The sequence below is a fragment of the Calliphora vicina genome, chromosome 3 (genome assembly GCF_958450345.1).
Source record: "Calliphora vicina chromosome 3, idCalVici1.1, whole genome shotgun sequence".
Lineage (NCBI taxonomy): Eukaryota > Metazoa > Arthropoda > Insecta > Diptera > Calliphoridae > Calliphora > Calliphora vicina.
In genome coordinates this window covers 119,470,421-119,497,496 of record NC_088782.1, presented here as the reverse complement: position 1 = coordinate 119,497,496, position 27,076 = coordinate 119,470,421, and the positions used below count along the sequence as shown (strand labels likewise).

Sequence of the window (27,076 nt, the reverse complement as noted above, 5' to 3'; positions counted from 1 at the left end):
TGATACGTTTTTTTTGTTTCAGAAAATAGCAATTCAAAAAAACGTAAGCCACATAACTTAAAGTGTGCTTTGAAAAAATTAGTTCTTTTTTTCATAAAATATATTTCTAGAGTCATTGTAATTCAGATTTGAAAATTTTGTTTCAATATCTCAAGTAGTTTTCATTTTATATCGTTTTTTGCTTCTCCTATAAACTTATGAAAAGTGATGTTACGTTATTAGGCATTTTAGGTGACGGTATGTTTTAATCAATTGTAAATCGTTTATCTACTGGCCAAATAGCAGTATTTTTAAAAGTGTTCTTAAGAAAATTTTAAATCAAATTGATATTTGCTAAATAATGTATGCACATTTGCTTAATGCTCTTCCAAATAAAGCAAATCTTAATTTCAATTGCCATTTTTTTTTAAACATTTCCCAACAACAACAACAAAAATGCAACAATATTATAATTTTTATTGGTGTCATGACCCTAATAATCTAATCAATCAACAACGAATACACAAACAAACAAGCGCGAACTGCAAGTAATTTCTAAACATTTGCAGTACTTGTACCATTTTGAGTACATTGATCGTTGCATAAAATATTTGTGATGGTGATGGTGGTTGCCTCCCATATAAATATCCCAGCAGTTTTACAAGTACTCAATGTATTCCTTAGAGACAGAAATAGGCATTAATGTCGGATCAGTGGCTGAATATAATTTATATACTTTGGGTCATTTGATACTTAAGTGCTCTTTGTAGTGCAGAGAAAAGTCAATTGGTTACTTTATATATCCCAGGTAATCTAGCGACAAGTCAATTGTCACAGAAGAGTCTCCAAGTAATCTAGAGTGTAGTCACTTTAAACGTTTATTTTGTACTGCGCTTTAAAAAGTAGTTATTTTACCCCAAATGATAAGTAAAACCACTAGTTCGGAACAGTCGCCCAGAACTGCTGGTATTTATTTCAAATTGTACATGTGGTTTTTGTTGACCGCAAATGAATACACAGATGGTTAATTTATTTTGTTTTAAATTTTTTCCTTAACTTTATTTAATTACTACAACAATTATGACTGAATTCTTCATATGAAATACCAACGAAACTGAAAATATTTTTAATTAATATTCGAAACAAATATCAGCTTAATTATTTAGATGACATACCTTGATATGAGTACTACGTACATACAGTTTTTCATATAAGTTTGTGGATTTCGGCTATTTTTAGATTTCAAATATTAAGAATTTTAAAAATTTAAATTGTGATGTATGTATTTGCTCGTGCTCTTTTTGCAAACCAGAGAAAAATTTGGAATAAAGTAGATTTGTCGGTTATGTGATGAAAATCGGTCGATTTGAAAAGGAAATGAAAAAAAAAACTTTGAAGCAACGGTCTATTATTTCCTAGGAAAATCAAGGTCCAATGGTTAGAAATAATTAAATATTAATTTTATTATACCCTTCATTTCGTGAGAAGGGTATACATTTTTCATTTCCGACCCTATAAAGTATATATATTCTGGATCCTTATAGATAGCGGTGTCGATTAAGCCATGTCCGTCTGTCTGTTGAAATCAATTTTCTGAAGACCCCAGATATCTTCGGCATCCAAATCTTCAATAATTCTGTCAGACATGCTTTCGAGATGTTTGCTATTTAAAATCAGCAAAATCGGTCCACAAATGGCTGAGATATGAGGAAAAAACCAGGACAACCTCGATTTTTGACCTATTTTTTTACCTATATCTGGATTAGTAAGACATTAACATAGACAATATGGATATCTAATGATAGATATTTCAAAGACATTTGCAGCGACGTATATAAGACCAAAAAAAATTTTTAAAATTTAAAAAAAAAATTGAAAATAATTAGAAATTTTTTTTTCCAAAAAATTTAAAAAACAACTTTGGAAAAAAAATAAATTTTGTTTACCTAAAAATATTTAAAATTTTTATTTTGAAGTATAATTTGGTGAAGGGTATATAAGTTTCGGCACAGCCGAATATAGCACTCTTACTTGTTTTTAAAATCAAATTAAATTTTATCTCTTAATCATGACGATAAAGAATTCATTACGAAATAATTCATAGGCTTAATTCCTTTTATACTTCAAATGTTTTGAATTCTTTTGGGAATTCATTCTTTATAGAATTAATTTCTTATTGTATCATTAAAATTTTCTGGAATTCAAATCCATTACAAAATATGTAGCTTTAAAAATGTATTGAATGATTAAAATTTCACATCAAATGGAATCTACAAAAATCTATCAAACATTAGATTTTTGTTGTTACGTTATTTTCATTTTTCATTTCATTTATTGTAATATTTAAAGCATTTTGTTTTGCATTTTAGTTGATATATATAGCAAAATTACGTCAGTACGTTGTAGTTTGATAATTAAAATACAATATATACAGTGTATTTTAATTATCAAACTACAACCTACTGAGGAGAAATATAAATTTAATTAAAATGTGCATGTTTGAGAGAGAAAAAAAATGTTATATACTGGCATCCCAACAGTTTTAGGAGACTGTCCCGAATTAGGATTTTTACCAAGCTGGTTACTTGGTTACATATCTAGTTATTTTAACATCTACGGGTGCAAGTGGAATCTAATTGATCTGAAATAGTCTGTTAAAAAGACATCGCTTAGACAGTCCAATAACTGATAGCTTGTAAATAACTCTTTCTGCGACAACTTTCCAATGGATTACTTCTGCTGGGTAAAATAACTACTTTCTAAAGTGCAGTACAAAATAAACGTTTAAATTCGCTACACTATAAATTACTTAGAGACAGTAAAGTGACAATTGACTTCACAATAGATTACCTGAGATGTATAAAGTAACCAATTGACTTTACTCTGCACTAGAAAGAGCACATACGTGTCACACATAGGTTTCCTAATTTCCCGAACTTTTTGCTTTCCCCGGACGAAATTAAAAAATAAATTAAATCAAAAACCAAAAAATTTGTTTTCGAATAATGTTAGGCTAGGCACCTTAACAATTTCTTTAAGAACATAAACTTTAAATTTGATTCATTCTTAATAATTAGCGAATTTTTCTACTGTAGCTTGAGTTGAGTGAAAAAAAAATCGGTTATTTCAACCGTAATGCTGGAATCGAAAAAATCTATGAATATAATAGAATAATTCAATTAGCAACAAATATGGCCATCGAAATGAATCTGAATAACGTTTAGAAGAAAACTTATACAGCCCAATTATGAAAAAAAATTCCCCGGGAGTTTTTTTCCTATTCATTTTTTAACTTAGGGCCTGGCTCACTAAATGCGAACGAACATTATCTTTCTTATGTTATATTGAAAACAATAAAAAAATTCAAATTTATTTGTTTTCAATATAAAATAAGAAATAAAAAATGTTTGTTCGCATTTAGGGAGGCAGGCCCTTAGAATTTGAATAGGAACAAGTAAACAGCTATATTCGGCTGTGCCGAATCTTATATACCCTTCAACAAATTATACTTCAAAATACAAATTTTATATATTTTTAGGTAAACAAAATTTATTTTTATTGTCCAAAGATGTTTTTTTTTAATTCTAAAACAAAAGTTTTTTAAATTTTTTTTGGTGAAAAAAAAATTCGGGTTAAAAATAGTTTTTTTTTTATCCATTGTAGGTCCAACTTACTATGATCTTATATACGTCGTTGTTGCAAAGATCTTTAAAATATCTATCATTAGATATCCATATTGTCTATATTAATGACTTAGTAATCCAGATATAGGTCAAAAATCGAGGTTGTCCTGGGGCCGAATTACCGCATTCGATATCGAGTAAATTCGATCGTAATTTTCTGATTTCAGATTACGGCATTCGATATCGAACATGAAATTTAGTACGTTTTGTTATAATTACGATATCGAAATCATTTTTCGATACGATAGTTCATTCGATCGCGAGTGCGGTAATTCGGCCCCTGGTTTTTTCCTCATATATCAGCCATTTGTGGACAGATTTTGCTGATTTTAAATAGGAAACTTCTCGAAAGCATGTCTGACAGGATTATTGAAGATTTGGATGCCAAAGATATCTGGAGTCTTCAGAAAATGGATTTCAACAGACAGACGGACATGGCTTAATCGACTCCTCTATCTATAACGGAATGACAAACTTATATATATACCCTCCTCTCGAAGGTGAAGGGTATAAAAATGAGGAAAAACGGAAAAAACTCCCAGAGGAATTTTTTTTTCATAATTGGGCTGATAAAAAATTACCGAAAATTTGCAAAAAAAAAAAAAAATATTCCCGGGAAATTGTTCCCGCGTAGGAACCATAGTGACACATTAGTGACAATTACTGTCTATAAGGGATACATTGACTACTTGCTTAACTGCTGGGATGTGTAATTTGCTCTACAGGTCTATACAATGTTATTTTGTTATTGTTTTGGATAAACGTTGGAGAGGTAATTATAAAATAAATAATAATGATATTTGATCAATTCACAAGGTCTCTTATCATGTCATATTTTCAATGTCATAATATTCACAATGGGTTTTATTGTTTTTCAAGCAAAAAAATTCCTAAAATAATAATACTCCGTGTGCTATGTTTATTTTGTTATCGTAACCAACCAGTAGTTAACTGCGCCGAATGTCTAAGAGTCGGTTAAGCCGAGTTGCCGAATCTTGATATATTAGGACATTATGACAATATGACTGATAAGAGACCATGTGAATTGACCAATTGTATATTTTAAGTAATGAAAAAAAATAAAAATCTGTACAGTCATATTATTATTAACTCATTTGTTTGGTATTTTATTAAATTTAGAAAACTTGTAGAAACCAATACGCATTTTGAATACCTTATCTTAAGTACTTGAGGCGATAGCTAAGAATCTAATTATCAGGCCTGTCACACATTTTGTTCGGAATGGTATCAATTCCGTAGTTTTTATTCCGCTCGATTTCCTTTTAGGTTCTTCAGATTCAATTTGAGCTTAATTCACTAAATTCTTAATTCGTAATTAAAACATGTTCTTTAGCTACATGCAAATGCTTTTATTTAAATATAATTCATATTGAATTAATTCTCAAAGGAATGAATTCAAAACATTTGGAGTACAAAGGAATTAGCCTATGAATTAATTCATTAGCGGAATGGTTAAGAGATAAAATTTATTTTGATTTCGAAAATGAAATTAATAATTAATTCTTTCGAACCTTAGCTTGAGACCAAGTTTGGCTACCGATACAAAAAGGTAACGGTAACTCTAATTTGGATTATTTATGTAACTGTGTTTTAGCGGTAACGGTATTTGCTGTTATTTCGGTAACGGTAATTTCATCCTGAATTAAATTACATATTTATAAAATTTACAAAAATTAAAGATAAGATGACAAAGCTGGTATTTTTTTTAAAAACAATTCTATAAATTTCAATAAACTCAATTTTTAAAATAAAAATTTTTATTTTTTTGTAAAAATTATTTATAACGGTATTTACGATTATGTCGTACCGTTAGCGGTAACGATTAGGCAACAGTAATTTGATCAGAAATGAATTTTTTAATCGAGTTACGGAGTAATCCTCTAGGTTATTTTTCGCAATGTTTCGGATAATACAAACCATAATCAGCTAAACTCTAAAATTAGTTTTTTGTGAAATTAGCATTCCGCAAGTTATCGGAATTCTTAAATTAATTTTGTGCTAATTACGAGTGAAATTATCATAGTTTTGGTACTCAATCATGTGGGGACTTGTTGTACCCCCTCGAAATATGTAATTTTTGTAAAAAAATAATTTCGATATCGTAATTATAACAAAATGTACTAAATGTCATGCTCGATATCGAATGCCGTAATCTCAAATAAGAAAATTACGATCGAATTTACTCGATATCGAATGCGGTAATTCGGCCCCAGAATCAGCTAAAATTAGTTTTTTGTAAAATTAACATTCCGCAAGTTATCGGAATTCTTAAATTAATTTTGTGCTAATTACGAGTGAAATTATCATAGTTTTGGTACTCAATCATGTGGGGACTTGTTGTACCCCCTCGAAATATGTAATTTTTTTATAAATTAATGGAAAAATATTTTAGATTTACATTTTGTTTCAGAAAAGGATGTTCAACAACTAAGTACAATTTCTATATATGACCATTTTGATTAAAAACATTTTAATTATTTTTTTTTCTTAGCTAATAAATGTGTTATTATTGTTTTGTTTGTTTAATGATAATTATTTACAATAACGATCAGCTTTCATTTTACTACGTCTATCTAATAAAGCCTCATGTAAAGTGCCCTTTTCCTTGGCCGTCTCTAATTCCTTAATATCGTTTTTATTGATGCGCAGCTTCTTATCCTGGAACTTTTGGAATTTTTTGCTAAAATAAAATATATAAATCACTTTAAAGAATATTCTCCTCTCTTTCAATTACAAAAAAACTTACACATAGTTTTTCTCCACCTCAAACATATCACCCTTTTCTTCGGTGGGCCCATCGTCCACCACACATTCTCGTGACGCATTGCTGCGCACCTTGCAAATTTCCAAATCGGTAACCTTTTTGCGTAACGCCACGCAGGCATCATCTTCGGGATCGATAGACATAAAGAAACCCAAATCGGACAGCAATGCCATTTTGCCATCCTCAAATATGGGCTCCCACTGCTCCATGCTACCCACAGCCTCCGAGCGACCCGTAACCATGCCGTCTTTTTCGATTTTCAAATACTTGCCATAACCCGACTTGAAGGTTACTTTGCGTTCGTTAATGGGAAAGGCAGTGAAAATTTCCTCGGGATCAGGTCCCTCGCCATCACGATGTGGTGGCCCCAGTGTAAAAAGACCATTATCGAGAGCTTTGACATAAGCACGGTCGCCGAATTGTATGGCCACGGGACCGGTTATTTCTGTGGCCAATTTGGCCTGCCACCAACCGCCATGTTGTAAAGCATCCTCATCCACTTGGGTTTTGCTTTTTTTATGCGACTCCTCTTTGTGCTCCTTGTCCTTCTTTCGTTTTTTACTTTTTCTTTATGATTGAACAGAAAATATTAAAGGCTTAGGTCAGGGTAACGGGGACGAGATGTTATTGTCAAAAACCTAGGTCTTGCAACAACAAAATACATGCTAGTTAATGTATTTTGTTGTATCAGACATGATTTGTTGTATTTTTGTTGGACAAAACGGAATCCTCTATATAATTATCCATGGTATAGGTATTATGTTATTAAATATAAACTTACTTGTGTTTTTCACCTTTTAAAACTAATTTACCAATTTTAACTTTATCATATTCTGAAGACATAGCTTTTCTTTCTAAATATTAAATTATTTTATTCACAAGGTATCAAAATTGTTTATTTTTGTTTTGAGAGATTGACAGGAAGGATGCCATGTTCACATTTGTTATTGAGAAAAGGATGCCATATTTAGCTTTTGTTATAAAAGCAGCGACATCTACAGTGAAGTAAAAACCACAATATTGTAACACTGCGTTCAGACGATGAATTTTGCGATGTATCTTTTTGTTTGCGCGAAAGCTGTAGAATAGCTTGAGGGCTAAACAAAAGGACTGGATTTGTGTTTTTTTCATATTTCTCTTTACACTAATGTATTTTCTTATTACGTTCTTATTTTGAAGCAGATTAGCCGATTAAATAAAAATCAACCCCCAAAAAAAATTGCATGCAACTAAAATTCATTGTATGAACTTCCCTTTTGAAGTTGGAAACAACTTCAAAAGGGAATTAAGAAAACCATACATCGTAAAAATCATCGTCTGATTGTAAGAATTTATTAAATGTTTAATAAAAAATGAGTTGAATAAAATTTTTTTAATACAAACAAAAATATTTCTTAAATTTGCATAATTTTAACACTATAGCCAATAACAGACAAAAAGTCAACTATTGAAGTGAACTATTTTAAAAAAGTATTAACGTCATTTTGTAACATTTTAATATCAGGAATACAAAATTAGAATGAGGAAGCAATTCATAAATTTAATTTTTGAAAAGTCGGCTTTTCGACTTTTTAAAATTTTTGAAGAGTCGAGTATTCGTCTCTTGGTAATATATGAATAGTCTACTTTTCGACTGTTTTAATTTTTTACCATATCCTTGTGTATAAAATACATGGTATCTACATCAGTAGCCTTTTGTATTGTTTAGTACATATTAAAAATTAAATATATCAATGTATTAATTAATATTATCACATTGAGTCGACTTTTATCAACTAAGTATTCGACTTTTGATATAACGTAATCGATTGTTCGACTTTTATTCAGCAAAAATTCGATTAATCGACTTATATAAAATCCTAGTAACGTTTCTAAGTAAACAATGTTACCACCTTGTTGTCAGTCCGGCATCTCTTGCATTTGCTCAGCTGTCATTGAGCCTCTTCTTTGCTTCCACACAAAGAAACTGAAGCACAAAGGAAAAAATAAAAATAGCAACGAAATTTTGCGGAAAAAATAAAGAAGAATAAGAAAAGACGTAGGGAAGGACAGTAAAAGCAAAGAAGAAAATTATTTTTATTTAGGAGAACAGAAATTTATATTTTTTTTTATAAAACTGCAACAGATTTACAAATTGTTACCCGAAAAACATTAACAAAATAGTGAATTAATAGAATTTATAAAAAAAATGGTAAGCATACAAAATAATTAGTAATGGGAAAAAAGCAATCACCAAAATAGAAAGTTATGACAAATGAATTAGGAAAGCCAGCAAGAAAATAAATTGTAGAAAATGTGCAACAAAAATAATAGATTTTCCACAAAAAAAAAAAAAAAACTAAACATTTATGCAATAAAGTATTAAAGAATATAAGCTGCAAAAAAAAAGAAACCTAATAAAAAAAATCGAGAAAAAATAAAACAAACACAGGGATGTGCAAACAACTAAATGCTTAAGAAATTGTTCAGTTTGTTAAATTTTATTTTGTATTTTATATTTTTAGAACAAATTGAAGTCCACACAAAAGGATAAAGTGAGAAAGTTCATCTCCTTAACGCAAACAGGCGAACAAACCGCCATCTATTGTCTGCAGCAAAATGACTGGAAACTAGACTTGGCCAGTGACAACTATTTTCAGAATCCCGACTACTACTATCGCGAGCTAGATCGCAAACGTATTGAACAGTTATTTTTGCGCTATCGTGATCCAACTGATACTCAGAAAATCACCTCCGAAGGTGTTATACGCTTTCTGGACGATTTAGAACTAAGTCCCGATTCGAAATTAGTGCTGATCATAGCATGGAAGTTTCATGCCGAAGTCCAATGTGAATTTACCCGCGAGGAATTCGTTAATGGTATGAGTGAGCTGGGTATAGATACCGTCGATAAGTTAAAGGTTAAATTGCCGCTGCTGGAAATGGAACTAAATGATTTGGCTAAGTTTAAGGATTTCTATCATTTCACCTTTAACTATGCCAAGGATCCGGGCCAAAAGGGCATAGATTTGGATATGGCCATAGCCTATTGGACCATAGTGTTGAGTGGACGTTTTAAGTTTTTGGATTTGTGGTGCAAGTTTTTGAAGGTAAGTAAAAATTTCATAGAAATGGCAGACAAAACTCATTTCTTTTGGTTGTATTTTCAAGGAAAAACATAAACGTTCTATACCCAAAGATACATGGAATTTATTGCTGGATTTTGCCATTCATATTGATGACAATATGAGTAATTATGACTCCGAAGGAGCCTGGCCAGTGCTAATCGATGATTTTGTCGAATGGTGCCAAGAGAATCGACAACTATTACAAAATTACCTGCAAGCAAACTCCTCACTAACGCCTCAGCAGATCCAACAGCAGTCAGCAGCAGCTGCGGCCGCAGCCAGCCAACAAAAGAACATATCGAATAGTTTTCAATCATCAGCGCACAGTACAAATATGAACTATGGCTAACGTTTGTTTACAAGCATGTTTTAAATAATAATAATAATAAATTTAAACAACAAACATCAAGAAGAATTCAAACAAAAATAATTATTTTTTTGCTTTTAGCCCTTCGAAAATTGAAACAAAGTAATAAATTTAAAACAAAACAAATAAACTACTTTTCTTCTTACCCCCTACTCTCCTCCTCAGTAACATTACAAGTAAAATTAAATACCATTCTCCAAAAAAAAACAAAAACAAAAAAAATACTTATGAGAAAACAACAATGTAATGTATTGTAATAATAATAATAATAAAAATAATGTTAAAATATTACTTATTTAAAATATGTATTTAGTTAAACAAAAAATATATTAAATAACGTGTCATTTGGAGGCGTTATAAAAGAAATTCTATTTAAATACAAAACAAACTGAAATTTTGAAAATGAAAAAGTAATTACTTGAAAACACTTTGTTTAATCTCTAAATTTAAAACAAAATTATTTAATTTTTTATGATTTTTGTTTTATTTGATTTTCTTTACAATTTTTTCTGATTTATTATCTACTTTTAATATTTGATTTATTATTTTGCTGTTTTAAGTGCTTTACATTTTCAAAATAATAATAATAATAAAACACTAAATTAAGAATTTTTTTTTGCTTTCCTGTATGTATAAATAATAAAAGAAATTAGTTTTTAAATAAATAATGCTAATTAAATATAAAGTGTATGTGGTGTGGTTGTTATAATTGCATGGATTTTATTTAAACTTGAAATTTTCAAGGCAGGGGGGAACAACACTATTTATATAAAGAGTGAGTCAGAAAAATATTGACCCGGAATTTGTGAAAAGTCTGCCAATAAATAATATGTTTCATCATACAACTGGGGACGAATTACCGCACTCGTGATCGAATGAATTATCGTATCGAAAAATAATTTCGATATCGTAATTATAACAAAATGTACTAAATTTCATGCTCGATATCGAATGCCGTAATCTCAAATAAGAAAATTACGATCGAATTTACTCGATATCGAATGCGGTAATTCGGCCCCTGTTTGCTTTGTATTTGTCCAGGTAAATCGATATTTACCAACTATCCATTTTTTTCAATATTTCTCAACTTTGAAGGAAAATAAAAAAACTATCAATTTCTATATTTGCCATATTTTCAAAATAAGTTCTTTGATTACTCCTTTACCTAATGCAAAAATTCCAAGCTGCCCGTCCTTGTCCCATTTTTTGTTAGAGGTAAAATTTTGAAAAAAGACATGGTTCCAAACGATATTTACCAACTATATAAAAATATTTTATTTTACTTCCCATAAAATTGATTTTTCCACAAATTTCAACTTTGCTAACCCATAAGTAGGCAGCTGAAAGCCGTAGAACCATTTGCAAACACGCATTTCATAGGCTGATCAATTATCTATTACATGCCTTTTAAATTTTTTGATTATCTCATTTGGTTCAAAAGTTATGATTTTTGCAACGAAAAAACTCAAATGGCGCCACTGTGAAATATCTATCATTAGATATCCATATTGTCTATTAATGATTTTTTTAATAAAAAATTTTTTTTCTTCTTTTTTCCTAAAAAAAAATTTAAAAAAAAAATTTGGAAAAGTTTTTTAAAAAAAAATTTTTTAAAAACAATTTGGAAATAGTTTTTTTAAAAAAATTTAATTTTCTTTACTCCTTTTTCCCAAATTTTTTTTTCTTTTCTTCTTTTTCCAAAAAAAAAAATTAAAAAACAATTAAAAAATCAAAAATTTAATTTTGTTTAAAAAAAATATTTTCAAGTATAATTTGGTGAAGGGTATATAAGATTCGGCACAGCTGAATATAGCTCTCTTACTTGTTTCGTTCAAACTTGTTTCTAGTTTCCGCTCTATGTATATTTCTCTGTGGTTTCAAATGCAAAGACAAATACTAATAGAATTTTGAATTTTCAACATCTATTTCAAATCTTAAAATGAACGCTTAAATTTTGCACAAAATAAAATTTGATGAATTTGTTTTTTTTTTTTTATTAAGTAAAACTTAAGTTTATTCTTTATTTATATATATAAAAAAAAAATGTATGTATGGGGGCGTGTGAATAGATTAGATTTTTAAATAAGCTTTTTAGAATTTTTTTAAGGATTGATTAAATTTATTTTTAAATGATGCGACAACTACAAAATAATACGTATGACGATAGGCGAATTTATATATAAGTAAATAAAAATACACTAAAATAACAAATCTTACAAAAATAAAATAATTATTATTAAAATCAAATAAGCATACTCCTTTCTTGTGTTTCCATTAAATATCGTTTATATATATATAAAAAGGAAAAAGAACATAGTACGTACATGAGGCAAATGAACAGGAATGATGAAGTGAATAAACAGAAAATAAATAATATAAACATTAAATAAAATTTAACAAGACACAAGATAATTTCTGTTACAGCAAAATAAACAAGCAATAAATCACTTGCACAAATTAATTTCATTTCTTAGTTTAACAATTTGGGTAAAACTTAAAGAAAATAATTTATAAAAAAAAACATAGAAATTGAATGCTTCAATGTAAATGATATTGAACAATATGAACAATTTAATTAAAAAAAAAAGAAAAATAGCTTAAAAGAACATTTTTTCCATCATTTTACTAAGTTTTTCGTGGGCATAACGTATTTTCTGATATAAATCCTTTGAGCAGCCATGTTGTATAATGGTGGAGAAGCGATAAGTACGGAAATTCTTTTCATGATCCATATATGTTATAGCACTCATGCGGGGACATAAAATAATTTTCATATGATCCGAGAAATTTAACTGAAAATTCAAAAATTAATAAATTGTTCAGCTGCTTAAAAAACCAATTAAAAGAAAAGAAGGCTTACCTGAACAGTGCCATTGGTTAAATGCATGACCACGGCACAGGTGGTTCTAAACCAGGAATGTAAATGTGGCATACGTGATATTTGATCAGACTCAAAGTTCACATTATTGGCACCCGCCTTAACTAAATGTTCAGTCATATAACGCTTGAAATACGAGAGTAATTTCATTTTTTTATCCAATGTCTTGGCATAATCCGAAGTGGTCATATAGGATTCCTTGCCTTCTTTGTCAATGAAATGCACATTGCTAAGGAAGAAAGTTTAGCAAGTTATCATCTAGATTGTAAAATTAAAATATTGTGTATTTCTTTACTTACATTTGATTTGGCAACAATATAAGCTTAGTGGTATCGTTAAACATAACACCAATACCCTCATCGCACAACTGATAGCCAAAGCCATATTTATCACTATAGTCCACCCATTTGGAAATCCAAAACAAGGGCTGAGCCGCGGGATCGGTATTTTCATCACCCAAATTGCCTTGCAATAAACGGGGCTTAAAGGAAAACAACACATAACATCATGTCGGATCTCTATAACAAAAACGAATGCTCAAACTTACCTTAGCATTTAATAGATTTGTAATCTGTTGCTGTAAACTTTGTATGTCGCTGCGATAATCTTCATTATGCCGACAAGCTTGAGCCGAAGCCGTTATGGCATCATGCAGATTATTTTTAAGGAATGTTGACTCTAGACGTGTATCATCCTTAAGACCATTCAATTCGCTCAATGGTTTACGCTGGGCTGCCTCATGATCAATGGTCTCGTTAAGCTCGAGACGTGGTGCCATGGTTAGACAAGAGCTGGGCAAGAATGTGGGCACTGGTGAACTGCTTAAGAATTCGAAATGTAAAAGATCACCAATTGTGGGACGACTTTCGGGATTTGATTGCAGCATAGCTATAACCATATCGGCGGCAGATTTACGCAAATAACTGGGTACACGATAGTCACATTTTTTAATCTTCGTATAGGTATCCTTTAGGGTCTTGGTTTCGAAGGGTGGTTGGCCCACCAGCAAAGTGTACATAACACAACCGATCGACCAAATGTCCACCTCATAGGAATGACCCTTTTTGGTTAAAATCTCGGGGGCAATATAGTTTGGTGTGCCGCACAGTGTCTTTTTGCGTTCGCCCTCATACTCAATACGTGTGGCTAAACCAAAATCACCGATTTTAACATGCAGCATATCGTTCAAAAACAAATTGCCTAATTTTAAATCACGATGTATAATGCGATTGTCGTGCAAATACTTGACACCCTGTATGATTTGATAGATGTAATAACGACACTCGTATTCGGTTATAGTTTTTCTACGTTTGTGCAACTCCATCATAGACTGCAGGATTTTAAACATAAATTAAACATTTCGTTAGATTATAGTAATACATTTCTGTGAATAAACTTACTCTTTTCTTACACAATTCCAGCACTATGTAAATATTGGAACTATCCTCAAAGAAGCCATGAAACTTTACAATATTGGGATGATTAAGGCTGCGATGTATGGTAATCTCTTGGGTCATTTTCTCTTTTTGATTGTGTTTCATCATTAGCTTCTTGGAAACTATTTTACCAGCATACACATCATTCGTGACCACATCAATGATTTCATAGCATTTTGCAAAACCACCCTAGAGGGGAAGAAATAAAAAATACAGATTTTTAGTCAGATAGAATATTTAGATATTATGCTATTTTTGGAATACTTTAAGAGGTGAAATTAACTTTTCAACTGGCTAAAATATTCCTAAATGTTGCCCGCAATGAGAAGTGACAAAGTCTAGGCTAAACTCTAGTTTATGGGCGTCACTCCAAATCGTTACCAAACCAGAGATACATTTTCCAGCCTTAATTTTTCGACCATTTTTTTTTTTTATTTTAATTTAAATGTATTGAGCTTGAGGTCAGATTTACAAAGTTTTTAATTAGTTGTTTCTTAATAAGTTACAATAAAAATTAATTTTGAAAGATTTTCTATCATTTTTGTTCGTTATTTTAAAAATATCCTCAAAATTATCGGTTTTCCAACGAATATTTCATAAATACAACTCTGATTACCATAACAACTCTGTTTTTGTCCACAACATCAAAAACAGAGCTGTCTCATAATTTAAATAAACCGGCAACCCAAAAAAGCGAATATACACCATAAAAGAGAATGCAAAAAAAAGGTCCAAAGGAATTCAATGATCTTTGATGTCCACTTACCTTGCCAAAGAACCGCATACGTTTGTAAGTTCTATTGTTGGTGGAATCATAAAGTCTCTCCGGTATATCGGAGGACTTATCATCAAGCTTTGTGGCCATTTTCAATGATTTTCTTTTTCAAAATGGCTTTTCTGCCGGCGAACTTTTATTTTACAAAAAAAGTAGACAAATTTATTTACACTGAATTGCAATATATATTTTTTGTAGATTCTTGTCACACAGTGATCAAAAATCGGCTTTGAATTTTAAACACAAAAAATGTATGGAAAATGAAACGAATAAAACAAATCAACACGTGAAAATAAAACAAAAAATAAGGGAAAACTTGTATCTTTTAACTAAAAATCACACACAATTAATAAATAAAAATAATTTTATACAACTCTTGTTAAATGATTGTTTAAATTTGCTGCTTTTATTCGCAAAAATTTATATTTCTTTTTGAGTTCCAAACAACTGCAGCGCGCCGCCGGCTGTATTATAGTGTTGTAAAAGTATTTAGTATTAGGGTCATGAGTACTCAGTACCGAATGTTTTTATTTTGAGTACTCGTTACTCAAAAGTACCTACTCAATACATTCAGAGTTGTTTTTTTCTAAAACTAATTTTAAATTTAAAAAAAACAAAATTTCCAAAAAAATATTTTTATTAATGTTTGATAAAACTTAAATTTTATTATTTAGTTATTATTTTAAATACTTTATCTAATAACTATATAACAATTTGATTTATAATATTTGTAAAGGCTCTTATTTAAATTGTTTATTCACAAATAAAATGTTTCTGCGGTCCACACGTGAACATATGGTGTTGGCAATAGAATTTAACATAATTATTTCCAAGTTTACTCCAGAGTCGATTAAACGATGTCCGTTCGTCTGGTAGGCTGTCCGTGTAAACTTTGTGCGCAAAGTACAGGTCGCAATTTTTAGATATTTCGATAAAATTTGCTACACACCATTTTTTCAGCCCAAGGACGAAGCCTATTAAAACTGACTGAAATCGATCCATTATTTCGCCCAGCCATCACGAAATTGAACTTTATCGGTCTAATCATATGATGATCGGTTCATAATAAGTCATAGATCCTATTTTTTTAATTAAAAAAAAAAACGAATGTATTGAGTAGTGTGTAGTGATACTTAAAAAGTATCGAGTATTAAAAAGTATCGTCTTTTTACAACACTAGATTACGTTTCTGTAAAAATGCGTGTAAAAACAACAAAAACAATAAAGCAAACAACCGTTTGCAAAAAAATTCAAAAAAATCCAACAACAATTTCAAAAGACCCTAAACACGGAGTAATGCAACAACAATTTTTTGTTTATTTTATCTATTCGTATAGTTATCTCTTTTACTCTTTGGTGTTAGAGTATTGTTGTCATAAAATATGTCAGTTAATATTATATAGAGTTGTTTTCTTTTTTGTTTGAGGTAAACAAACTTGTAGCAAATGCAGTGATGACAACTTAGCTATTTTTTTTTGTAAAGTCTGGCGATGTTGAGTTTTGGGAAAAATATGTTTTAGCTTTTTAACAGGAAAACTAACAATTTATGACACAAAATATTATTCTATTATTCTTTGTACAAAATTATCAGGTATAGTCTCCATTTATTAATATTATTATATTTTATGGTATTATTGTTTCGTTATGTCAACCTTTGTAGTGCTTTTAATCAGACAACTTTGTCATGACAATAAACATTACGATAAATATTTGTCAAGTATAGATAGGGGGTGGGTGGGGGCTGCTGAGAACGATCATTGGTATATCGCACTCTTACTCGGTATCGAGGCCATGTACTGTTTATGACCATCATAGGACAATGTCCCTAACGGGGCTAACACGGACTCGGCTACGAATTTTGATTACGACGAAGACGATGGAACGGTAGAACAACTCATTCGGGGATCCGGACTAGGATAATGTGTAGTCCTTTTATGAACGGTTTAGTGGATCTATCGAGAGTGGATTCGTTTATTCGTACATCGGGTTGGTTCGGCATCGAACCCCATTCCGAATGTGAATGACCTTTTGAGGACCTGAACATGATTCTTTAGAGTATCACAAAGGGACCAATTCATGGACCCAAGGCTGATTGTCTTGGGGCAATGTATTGGTCCATTACTGAATGAAAGAGTGTCCTATACAATCCGAAGAATTCACTGTTTGGTGTGGATTTCGGTCCATATTTCTTTGAGATGGCCATTGCATCGACGTCAACCCAGATAACGATAGGAGGCTTAATGAAAGACCCTTTATAATTCAATAAATTAAAAAAGAAAAACTTGTTTAATACTTGTTTGTTTTGCTTTTTTATTATTATTATAATTATTGTTATTAAATATTTTCACACATCATATCTTTCACTCGAATGACAATTTTTATTTATATTACTACAATAGTATTTTATAAAGTAACTTAACCAAAATAACGTGACGTTATGTTTGATGCTGATCAAATCCATACACAAATGACTTAACTGACTTCATGACGACGGCGACCTTTATTTACCAGCCGCGGAGGTTTGAGTGTGTGGGCTTTTTAAACTTTAAAAGAAGCCCCTGATATTTGTTTGTTTTGTTTTTTTTTTATTGTTTGCAATAATTTATTTTTGTTTAATGGAATTCTTAAAGGACAAATTTTCCGCTTGATAATTTTGTTTAATTTATTATTACAAATATTTGTTTCTTTACTATTTTTCTTTTGTTTGTTTTTACTTTCAAGAAGTTAATTATTAGAAATAATTTTTGTTTGGAACCATTTATAATTAGAATGGATTTGTTATGTGTTGTTTCTCTGATTTAAGGATAAATGGGAGGTGAAATCAAACAAATCAATAGAAAAAAAGTTTAAAAACATACATATATAAGTAAAAAGAGAAAAGCTGCTACTAATTTTAGTATGGTGGTGGTGGTTGTGGTTGGTATTGATGATGATGGTAATAAGGGTTATACCAAAAATTTCAGCTCGATGTTGTGCTCGTACATTGGCGTTGCTGTCGTAACCATTCAACAAATTCGTCCAACATAACAGGCCCTATTTAAAAAAGCAATATTATAATATATGTATAGAAACAAATTTGATATTCCTTAACCACTTACATGCTCCATCGATATCGTAATTTGTTAAATCATTATTAATGGTGCGTGAAAATTCCAATATATTACACCACTGATCCTTGTTTATGACTTTGTACTTTGATTGATCTAGGAATTGTGCAAACTGCGGATACAAAGGCCAATGTTTACCTAGTAATAGTTGTAGCATAGCCTTTGCTGTATTTATATCCATACTACGCTGATCGGAATCCTGGAAAATAAACAATTTAATAAAATAATGATTTTAATTTCCAAATTTTCGTAAAAAAATAAAAATTTCCTGAGGAGTTTTGAATTTCGAACTTCCAAATCTAGGTAGAATAAAGACAAAAAATTTTAATTTCAATGTTAACGTAATAAAGACCTTCTGGCAAAAATTTTGGTATGTAATTTCGAATTTCGAAATTAGGTTCGAATTTTCGAAATTAGTAAATATATTTAATTTGGAATATTCTATTGAAATAGAGCCGAAAAATATAAAAATTTATAACTTTCCTGAGGAATTTTGAATTTCGAAATTTCAAATCTCGTTGACATTTTTAAATTTCAATATTAAAGACTTTCGTCAAACATTTTGTTGTGTAATTTAGAATTTTGAAGTTAAGATCGAATTTTCGAATATAAAAAAAACATGTAATTTCGAATATTTTGCCGAAAAAAATTAAATTTTCCTGACGAATTTTCAACTTAGAACTTTCAAATCTCGTTAAAATTTTTAAATTTCAATGTTAACGTAATAAAGACCTTCTGGCAAAAAATTTGGTATCTAATTTAGAATTTCGAAAATAAGTTCGAATTTTCGAAAATCCAATATTTTAAAATTTCCAATATTCTATTGAATAAGTGTAGAAAAAGGTAAACATTTTCAGTTTTCCTACAGAATTTAGAGTTTCGAACTTTGCTCGAATTTACGAATATTCTATTGAAATAGAGCAGAAAAAATTAATTTTTTTTTTATATTCCTAATTTTGATTTTCGAAATTTCAAATTTTCGCCCTTAATTTTTAGTATGTAATGTCGAATAAAAATTTTTAATTTTCCGGAAGAATTTTGAGTTTCGAACTTTCAAAACTTGTGAACTACAAGAAATCATAATAAAGGAGAAACAAATTTTTGTATGTAATTTTCAATTTCGAAATTAATTTAAAATTATCGAGATTTATTAACATTTTGGAGTGTAATTTAGTATTTCGATATTAAGTTCGAATTTTCGAAAATAGCCAAAAAATGTATAATTTTGAATATTCTATTGAAATAGAGTAAAAAAAATTAAAAATTTTAAATTTTCCTAAAGAATTTTGATTTTCGAACTTTCAAATCTTATTAAGAAGTTGAAAGAAAAATTTTATTTTCTTATGGTAATATAATATAAAACCTTTTGGAAAAAATTTTAGTGTGTAATTTAGTATTTCGAAATTAAGTTCGAATTTTCGAAAATTGCAAAAACATATAATTTGAAATATTCTATTGAAATAGAGTAAAAAAATTAAAAATTTAAAATTTTCCTAAATAATATTGATTTTCGAACTTTCTTCGAATCTTTTTCAATTAAAGGACATTTTGAAAAATGTTGATGTTAACGTAATAAAAACCTCCGGAATAAGGTTAAGTATGTTGTTTAGAATTTCGAAATTAAATTCGAATTTTGAAAAATAGCTATACTAAATAATTTCGAATTCTGCATTTCGAACTTTTCAATTATTGTATGTTAACATATCAAACTTTTGTTAAATAAAAGAAAAACAAAATATTTACTTACCTTTGCAAAATCATATGCATAACGATATATACTTTTAAATATGTTGGCATCATTTAATATACTTTTTAAATAATCCAATTTTGATTGCATTTTAAGTGCAGAATCACATTCTAATTCGGTTAAACCTTTTAACCATTCATACTGACTAAAGAAACCCATTTGTGTGGCACCCATTTTATAAGCCAATACCAACATTACAACATTTTCGGGCTCGACACCAATATCCTCACAAAATTTTTCCATGCCATCGGGACCTACAAAAGAATAACCAAAAATTTTACACATTATTTTTAACATAAAATCTTTTTAGTGAACAAAAAAAAAAAAAATAGAAAAACTTACCCAGTGTATCTGGCTCATCGGGATTTGTATATTCTCTAAACCATGCTAAACATCTTTTATGACTGAAAGAATCTTCGGCTTTTATATGACGTCTGTAATAAAGTTAATAATAAAATTAACAATTTATTATTAGTTTTTTTTATGAATTTAAAATTTTAATGAAAATCATTTTACTTTGACATTGTTTTTATGCAAAATTTAAGGGTTTGTTTTGCTTTTTATTTTGTGTCTGTTGTTTATGAGCTAAAAATAGTTTAAGATTTGTAGTGGCTAAAATTTCTAAACAAATGCCAACAAATTATTATTAACAAAAACACAAGGTGTCTTTAAATTCAAAATCATGTTCATGTTCATTGAGAGACATTGACAGTTGCGGTAAAGATGAAGAGAGAGGGCTGCTGCAGAGACAGAGAGTATGAAAAGACTTTTGTTTACTGAACACAACCCCCCCCACCAAAAAAAAATAAAAAAAAAGATTTAAACAAATAGACAAGAATTGTATATTTTGTTAAACAAAAACGAACTTTTCATTTAATTTAATAAATCATGTAGGTGGCTATAAAATATTTAGCTATTTAGTTTAAGAAAATTTCTTACAATACACAGTAATTTATTTGAATACAATCGTAATTGTTTATCAAATGTTATTTGAAGTTTTTAGGGAGTAATAATACCTAATCACAGTGGCATAATTTACAAGAAAGTTTTCAATTTAAAAATGAATGACTAAATTAAAAACAGCTATTTCATTTTTTCGCAGAAAACAGGGTGATGCAAAATGTGATTTTTTTTCAGTATTAACCATTAGGGAAATATCGTTATATTAGGATGTGGTAGGATGAGTTCTTGAACAAATTAAACATTTTCCTAGAAAAATAAAATGTTCGATATTTAAAGTAGGAAAACAAGTTTCAAATCCTGATAAATTCCAGAAAAAATTAACCAATTTTAATTGTAATTATATTTTGGTGTTTAACTTTAAAATTCGTAATTAAGTTTATATTTTCGAACATGGCTGAAAATGCGTTTTCGAATATTTTATTGAAATACATACAGTAAAAAAAGGAAAGCTGAAAAATGCAATTATGAATATTTTATTGAAATAAAGCAGAAACAAGTAAAATTTTCTTGAAGAATTTAAATTTTCAAAATTAAATTCTAATTCTAGCAGCAGAAAAAAGTAAAATTTTAAAATTTTTTAAAGAATTTAAATTTTCGAAATTAAGTTCAAATTTTAGAAAAAAGTAAAATTTTAATATTTTCTTGAAAAATTTAAATTTTCGAAATTAAGTTCGAAAAAATTAACATTTTTTATTTTTCTTGAAGATTTCAATTTTCTATTTCGAATATTTTTATTGAAATAAATCAAAAAAAAAAAAGAAAAATTTTCTTAAATTTTCGAAATAAAGTTCAAATTTTAAAATCTTCTTGAAGAATTTAAATTTTCGAAAATATCTACAAACAGCGATTTCGAATATTTTTTAAGAAAAAATTAAAATTTTTAAAATTTTGTTGAAGAATTTAAATTTTCGAAATTAAGTTCTAATTTTCGAACATAGCTAAAAGAATCGATTTCGAATATATTTATTGAAATAAAGCAGAAAAAAATTAAATTTTATTGACAAATTTCAATTTTCGAAATTAAGTTCGAGTTTTCGAACATAACTAAAAACAGAGATTTCGAATATTTTTATTAAACTAAAGAAAAAATTAAAATTTTCGAAATTAAGTTTGAGTTTTCTAAATATCTAAAAAACTATTTCGAATATTTTTATTGAAGAATTTAAATTTTCGAAATTAAGTTCGAATTTTCGATAGCTAAAAAAAACGATTACAAATATTATTTTGAAATAAATTTGGAAAAAATTAACATTTTTAATTTTTCTTGAAGATTTCAATTTTCTATTTCGAATATTTTTATTGAAATAAATCAAAAAAAAAAAAAAATTCTTAAATTTTCGAAATAAAGTTCAAATTTTAAAATCTTCTTGAAGAGTTTAAATTTTCGAACATAGCTAAAAGAATCGATTTCGAATATATTTATTGAAATAAAGCAAAAAAAATTTAATTTTATTGACGAATTTCAATTTTCGAAATTAAGTTCGAGTTTTCGAACATAACTAAAAACAGCGATTTCGAATATTTTTATTAAAATAAAGAAAAAATTAATTTTGAATTTTCTAAATATCTAAAAACTATTTCGAATATTTTTATTGAAGAATTTAAATTTTCGAAATTAAGTTCGAATTTTCGATAGCTAAAAAAACGATTACAAATATTATTTTGAAATAAATTTGGAAAAAATTAACATTTTTAATTTTTCTTGAAGATTTCAATTTTCTATTTCGAATATTTTATCAAAATAAAAAGAAAAATTTTCTTAAATTTTAGAAAGAAAGTTCAAATTTTAAAATCTTCTTGAAGAATTTAAATTTTCGAACATATCTAAAAACAGCGATTTCGAATATTTTTTAAGAAAAAATTAAAATTTTGTTGAAGAATTTAAATTTTCGCTAAAAACAGAGATTTCGAATATTTTTAACTAAAGAAAAAATTTAAATTTTTATTAATGAATTAAAATTTTCGAAATTAAGTTTGAATTTTCTTAATAATAAAAAAACGATTTCGAATATTTTTATTGAACTAAACCAGAATAAAATTTAAAATTTTCTTGAAGAATTTAAATTTTCGAAATTAAGTTCGAATTTTCGAACATAGCTAAAAAATTGATTTCGAATATTTTTATTGAAATAAAGCTGAAAAAAGTAAATGAACTAAAGCAAAAAAATAAAATAATAAATATTTTTGAACTGAAAAAATTTAAATTTAAAAAATTTTTTTTTAAGAAATTAATTTCAGAAATTAAGTTCGAATTTTCGAACATAGCTAAAAAAAACGATTTCTAATATTTTTATTGAACTAAGCAAAAATTTAAAATTTTCTTGAAGAATTTAAATTTTTGAAATTAAGTTCGAATTTTCGAACATTGCTAAAAAAAAAACCATTTCAAATATGTTTATTGAAATAAAGCAGAGTTGCAGAGTTTCACTACCTTTTCCTCAACACTCTATCCCCTTTCCAAAGAAAGTAACACATTTATTTATATATAGGCATATTAATTGCCTGAGTGTTACTACTCTTTTTTAAAAACAAAAAAAAAATCCACGCATCTTCGAAATCACATAAACTTTAAAAGACGCAACTTCGAAACCGAAAAGATGATCCAAAGAACTTATATATTTGCTGAGTTACATGATCTCGTATTTTCAAAACAAAAATATAACGAATAATCCTGTTAAAAATGTTTCTATATTTTCTTAGCATCTGGGCATTAAGACAGCCGAGGCAACACAACCCGTCTTTTTATTGAGCAAGGTAAATTAATATTCAGTGAATATAATCTTTTTAATATAAATCAATATTCGGGAAGATAAATATTAGAGATGTGGAGATAAATTCAATAAGTTATCTATAACAAGACGTAGACATCTCATCTTCAACAGACACATCATTAATTCTGATATATACACTGCCAGTATCGAATCAAAATCCCATTAACTTTATTATGATCCGGTTTATCAAATTCAGTTGCCCATGATGCAACACTACGAAGGATGTAACAAACAGATTGAACATCGTCAGCATATACAAAGGGCAATCAGGAAACATCGTTAAACCTAAGTAAGAGATCATTTATAAAATCATGAAAAAGTGTGTCAATTACAGATCCCTGTGGAACACCACTAGTGTGTATCTTGTAGGTAAGATCTATGTACTCAATCATTTGGTATTTTACTATATGTTCCACAACTTTTGAAAGGACTGGAAGTATATAAATAGTACGTAGATTGTCCAATTCAGTAGATTGTCCTTCCTTAATGATGGCTACAACTCTAGCTATTTTCCAGTTACAAGGGAAAAACAACGTATTGATTATAGTACCTGAGAAGGAAAAGCTGCCACCAGACTGATTACCTATGTAGTCACCAGAATATCCTACATCTTGTATTTGCCAAAATAATCATTCACAAGATCCGGGTCAAGATAAATGTACTGTAGACACAAGATATCAATTCTTTTTCAAAAAACGCCACAAAAATATTGCTAAACCTAGAATTCCTATTTGCATCTCATCATTATATGAACAAATATTTATAATTTTAAAGTATACTTTTAGGGTCAAAAGAAAATATGAATATTATTGCCTAATTTAAGGCTTTTATTTGACATGTGAAACAATTAAATATTTGTTTAATAAAAAAAACTACTTAAAACTTAATTTAGTTGTTTTGTATTATTAGAATTCTATGTATTTTATAACATGAAGGAATATTCATAATTTTAAAGTATACTTTTAGGGTCAAACAAAAATATAAAAAATATTGCCTACTTTAAGGCTGTTATTTGACATGTGAAACAATTAAAAACTATTTTTTCAACAAAATCCAATTCATACGAAAAAACATTTACCTGCTTGTATTTTGTGCTGTTGCTGTCGTATATGAATTACGTTGTCTTTTCGAAGTTTGACGATCATCTTCACCCATATCGTGATTGGAACGACGTTTACCGCGGGGCATGACTATAGGCTGCTGCTAACGGTCTGGCTCTGTCTTTGTTGTTTCTCTTTAAAATTTCAGCTAATTTAAAGTGAAGGAATTAATGGTGTTTTAAAACACAAAACAAATTAAAAAAATATATCTAAGAATGTTACACAAACAGGAGAAGCTGAAAAAAGGAAGATGAATAAAAAAAAATAGAAAAATTAAAGCATATTTTTGGGCTTGAAAAAATCCTACAATTATATTTACCTTATTTTCTGCAAAATTTAGCAAATCTTTACCGAAAACCAATGGTAATTAATAAGGATGGTAGGAAAAACAGCTGGAATTGGAAACAAATTATTTTCCATTAATATGATTTGAGTTAAATGTAAATTTACTGTTTAATAAGAAAAACTTTTTTAGCCTTGCAGCTGTTTTTCTTAAAAAAATTTTCCTTTTATATTGAAGATTTAGTTTTAGGTAGCCACCGGCTTGAAAATTTTCTTACAATACACTACACATATCCTTAAAAAAAACTAAAATTGATTTACTTTATTTATAAATTTCACAATATGAAAATATCTTAAATGTTTGGAATTTTTCTGTGTGACAGAAAGAAAAGTTGTGTTTTTCTTTTTATATTTTGCGTACGATAAAAACTTTTATGTTGGTAATATTTAATTAAAAACCCCACTTTGATATTTGTTAAGGTGCGTAATGATTTTTTTTGGATTTCCTTTAGTGTTTAACTTTTTCCCAACCAGCTGAGTGTATGACAGCTTATGAGAATAGGGAGGGAGGGAGAAGAAAACAAAAAGCCGTGTGCAGGCTTTTGTAGAGATTTTTCAGTTTTCTCCAGACATGGGAATAAGTCTAGTTTATGGGGGCCAAGGAAAAAAAATAAACCTTGAAATTTCAAAATTTTTTTTCAAAATTATCGGAATAAAAACACAAACATTTTAATATTGGCACTAATGGGTCCAAAAATTTTAAGATTTATAACTCATAATATAAGAGGTATTGTATAAAGCTTTCTAATGACGTATATTTTGATCAAATCGGATAAAAACAATATCCCATATCTCGGGAACTATGGATCCGGAGTGGCGCCCCCAAACTAGAGTTTAGCCCATGCTTGCATTACTATTATTTCTTTTTTCTATTATTTTCTTAATTTTATTTTGTTCTTGCAATTTGTAGAACTCTACAAACATTTTTTTACTCTTTACCACTACACAGACAACATCGTCACCACTACTCGCGTTTACTGAATAACCAAACGAAGAAACAATTGTGGGTTTCCATAGAATGCTATTTTTTTGCTAAGTTTTAAGATAACTTTGCCACTAATTGTGTTATTTAGTAAATGGATCACTTAATTTTTAGTTAATTAGCAATTTTTTATAGAAATTTACCCTTATTTAAGTTATTTTTTTATTAATTAAATGGCAACAAGAAATTTTTGTGTTGTTTTCTTTCTCCTCTTTTCGTGTTTGAGATGGCTATTGGAATCAGGGTTGTCAACTTTCTTCGTTTAAATCAAGAAAAACGCTTATTATTCTTATAAAATGGAAAAAATTATACTAATTATAAAATTTGTAATATTTATAATAAAACAATATTAAGTAGAAATTTATAACCGATTATGGCCAATAAGCTAGGTTGTTGAAAAAATAATAAAAAAATAATGAATATGAAAACAAACTTAAACATACAATTTAACAAGGTAGAGTGCTATTTTTTAAAATTTATAAACTTCTTGTATTCACGTAAGGAAAATTAAAAAAATGTTTATTTGAGAATAATCGGTTTTTTCGGATTATATCTTATATTTTTAGGCATATTCTAGAATTTTCTTTATTTTTAAATAATGTTAATGTTTGTTTTTTGTCTCCAACATTCCAAAAGCCCTAAAAATTGTTTTAAAAGCACAAAGTTGACAACAATTCTAATTGCAAATAACTGTGTTGCAAAAATTAGTATAAATCCTTTTAGCATAAAACGGGGTTGTTATAAACCAATGTCTATACCTGATAAATTTTTGTAATTATAAACGTAAAAATGGTTGTCAAGATATAAAATTATTTATTAGTATTATTGCTTCGCTATGACAAAATTGTTAGTGTTTTTGCTTATACAATATTGCCTAAATATTTGTCAAGTATAAACAGGGAGTAAAGAAAAAAATTGTTATCTTGACTAGACATCAGATTATGGCATTCGATATCGATCATGAAATTTACACAGTGTCTCTACGCGCAATAAACTTGCAAATTATTATATACTCAAAGGTCAAATTCTATTTCCATGAACACGTGGTATCAAC

General features: G+C 28.5%; 4 protein-coding genes across 6 annotated transcripts; 1 reads left to right on the top strand and 3 right to left on the bottom strand.

Annotated features, from left to right (window-relative positions):
• Positions 1–6,151: 6,151 nt before the first annotated feature.
• FRG1 (FSHD region gene 1) lies at positions 6,152–7,367 on the bottom strand. Its single transcript, XM_065503544.1, has 3 exons — positions 7,229–7,367; positions 6,430–7,014; positions 6,152–6,363 (listed from the first exon to the last, which is right to left on the bottom strand). Exons 1-3 carry the CDS (start codon positions 7,288–7,290, stop codon positions 6,216–6,218), a joined length of 795 nt encoding a protein of 264 aa, XP_065359616.1. The 5' UTR covers positions 7,291–7,367; the 3' UTR covers positions 6,152–6,215.
• A 1,057-nt stretch (positions 7,368–8,424) lies between these two features.
• Positions 8,425–10,611, top strand: SCCRO (defective in cullin neddylation 1 domain containing SCCRO). Its single transcript, XM_065504652.1, has 3 exons — positions 8,425–8,638; positions 8,952–9,536; positions 9,598–10,611. Exons 1-3 carry the CDS (start codon positions 8,636–8,638, stop codon positions 9,901–9,903), a joined length of 894 nt encoding a protein of 297 aa, XP_065360724.1. The 5' UTR covers positions 8,425–8,635; the 3' UTR covers positions 9,904–10,611.
• Positions 10,612–11,899: 1,288 nt separating this feature from the next.
• On the bottom strand, positions 11,900–15,354 carry polo (Serine/threonine-protein kinase polo). The gene is made up of 6 exons (XM_065503465.1): positions 15,002–15,354; positions 14,200–14,424; positions 13,347–14,129; positions 13,099–13,280; positions 12,782–13,028; positions 11,900–12,713 (listed from the first exon to the last, which is right to left on the bottom strand). Exons 1-6 carry the CDS (start codon positions 15,098–15,100, stop codon positions 12,519–12,521), a joined length of 1,731 nt encoding a protein of 576 aa, XP_065359537.1. The 5' UTR covers positions 15,101–15,354; the 3' UTR covers positions 11,900–12,518.
• A 1,938-nt stretch (positions 15,355–17,292) lies between these two features.
• Positions 17,293–26,266, bottom strand: SCCRO4 (DCN1-like protein SCCRO4). Of its 3 annotated transcripts, none has more exons than XM_065505417.1 (7): positions 26,166–26,266; positions 25,018–25,090; positions 24,677–24,934; positions 20,207–20,298; positions 19,865–20,118; positions 18,109–18,316; positions 17,293–18,043 (listed from the first exon to the last, which is right to left on the bottom strand). In XM_065505417.1, exons 3-7 carry the CDS (start codon positions 24,784–24,786, stop codon positions 17,970–17,972), a joined length of 738 nt encoding a protein of 245 aa, XP_065361489.1. In that variant the 5' UTR covers positions 24,787–24,934; positions 25,018–25,090; positions 26,166–26,266; the 3' UTR covers positions 17,293–17,969. The 3 variants fall into 3 exon arrangements, with proteins under 3 accessions (XP_065361489.1, XP_065361491.1, XP_065361492.1); XM_065505419.1 differs by lacking the exon at positions 26,166–26,266 and adding an exon at positions 25,302–25,629; XM_065505420.1 differs by lacking the exon at positions 26,166–26,266 and adding an exon at positions 25,445–25,629.
• Positions 26,267–27,076: the final 810 nt, after the last annotated feature.

Coding starts and splice junctions, on each gene's coding strand:
- FRG1 (XM_065503544.1), bottom strand. CDS start 7,290: ATGTCTTCAGAATATGATAAAGTTAAAATTGGTAAATTAGTTTTAAAA. Junction 7,015..7,228: donor TTAAAAGGTGAAAAACACAA/GTAAGTTTATAT, acceptor TCAATCATAAAG/AAAAAGTAAAAAACGAAAGA. Junction 6,364..6,429: donor GAGGTGGAGAAAAACTATGT/GTAAGTTTTTTT, acceptor ATTTTATTTTAG/CAAAAAATTCCAAAAGTTCC.
- SCCRO (XM_065504652.1), top strand. Junction 9,537..9,597: donor TGTGGTGCAAGTTTTTGAAG/GTAAGTAAAAAT, acceptor TGTATTTTCAAG/GAAAAACATAAACGTTCTAT.
- polo (XM_065503465.1), bottom strand. CDS start 15,100: ATGGCCACAAAGCTTGATGATAAGTCCTCCGATATACCGGAGAGACTT. Junction 13,281..13,346: donor CAAATCTATTAAATGCTAAG/GTAAGTTTGAGC, acceptor TTTTCCTTTAAG/CCCCGTTTATTGCAAGGCAA. Junction 12,714..12,781: donor TAACCAATGGCACTGTTCAG/GTAAGCCTTCTT, acceptor TTGAATTTTCAG/TTAAATTTCTCGGATCATAT.
- SCCRO4 (XM_065505417.1), bottom strand. CDS start 24,786: ATGCCCCGCGGTAAACGTCGTTCCAATCACGATATGGGTGAAGATGAT. Junction 20,299..24,676: donor ACAGCACAAAATACAAGCAG/GTAAATGTTTTT, acceptor ACTTTATTACAG/ACGTCATATAAAAGCCGAAG. Junction 18,317..19,864: donor ATGCATATGATTTTGCAAAG/GTAAGTAAATAT, acceptor TTTATTTTCCAG/GATTCCGATCAGCGTAGTAT.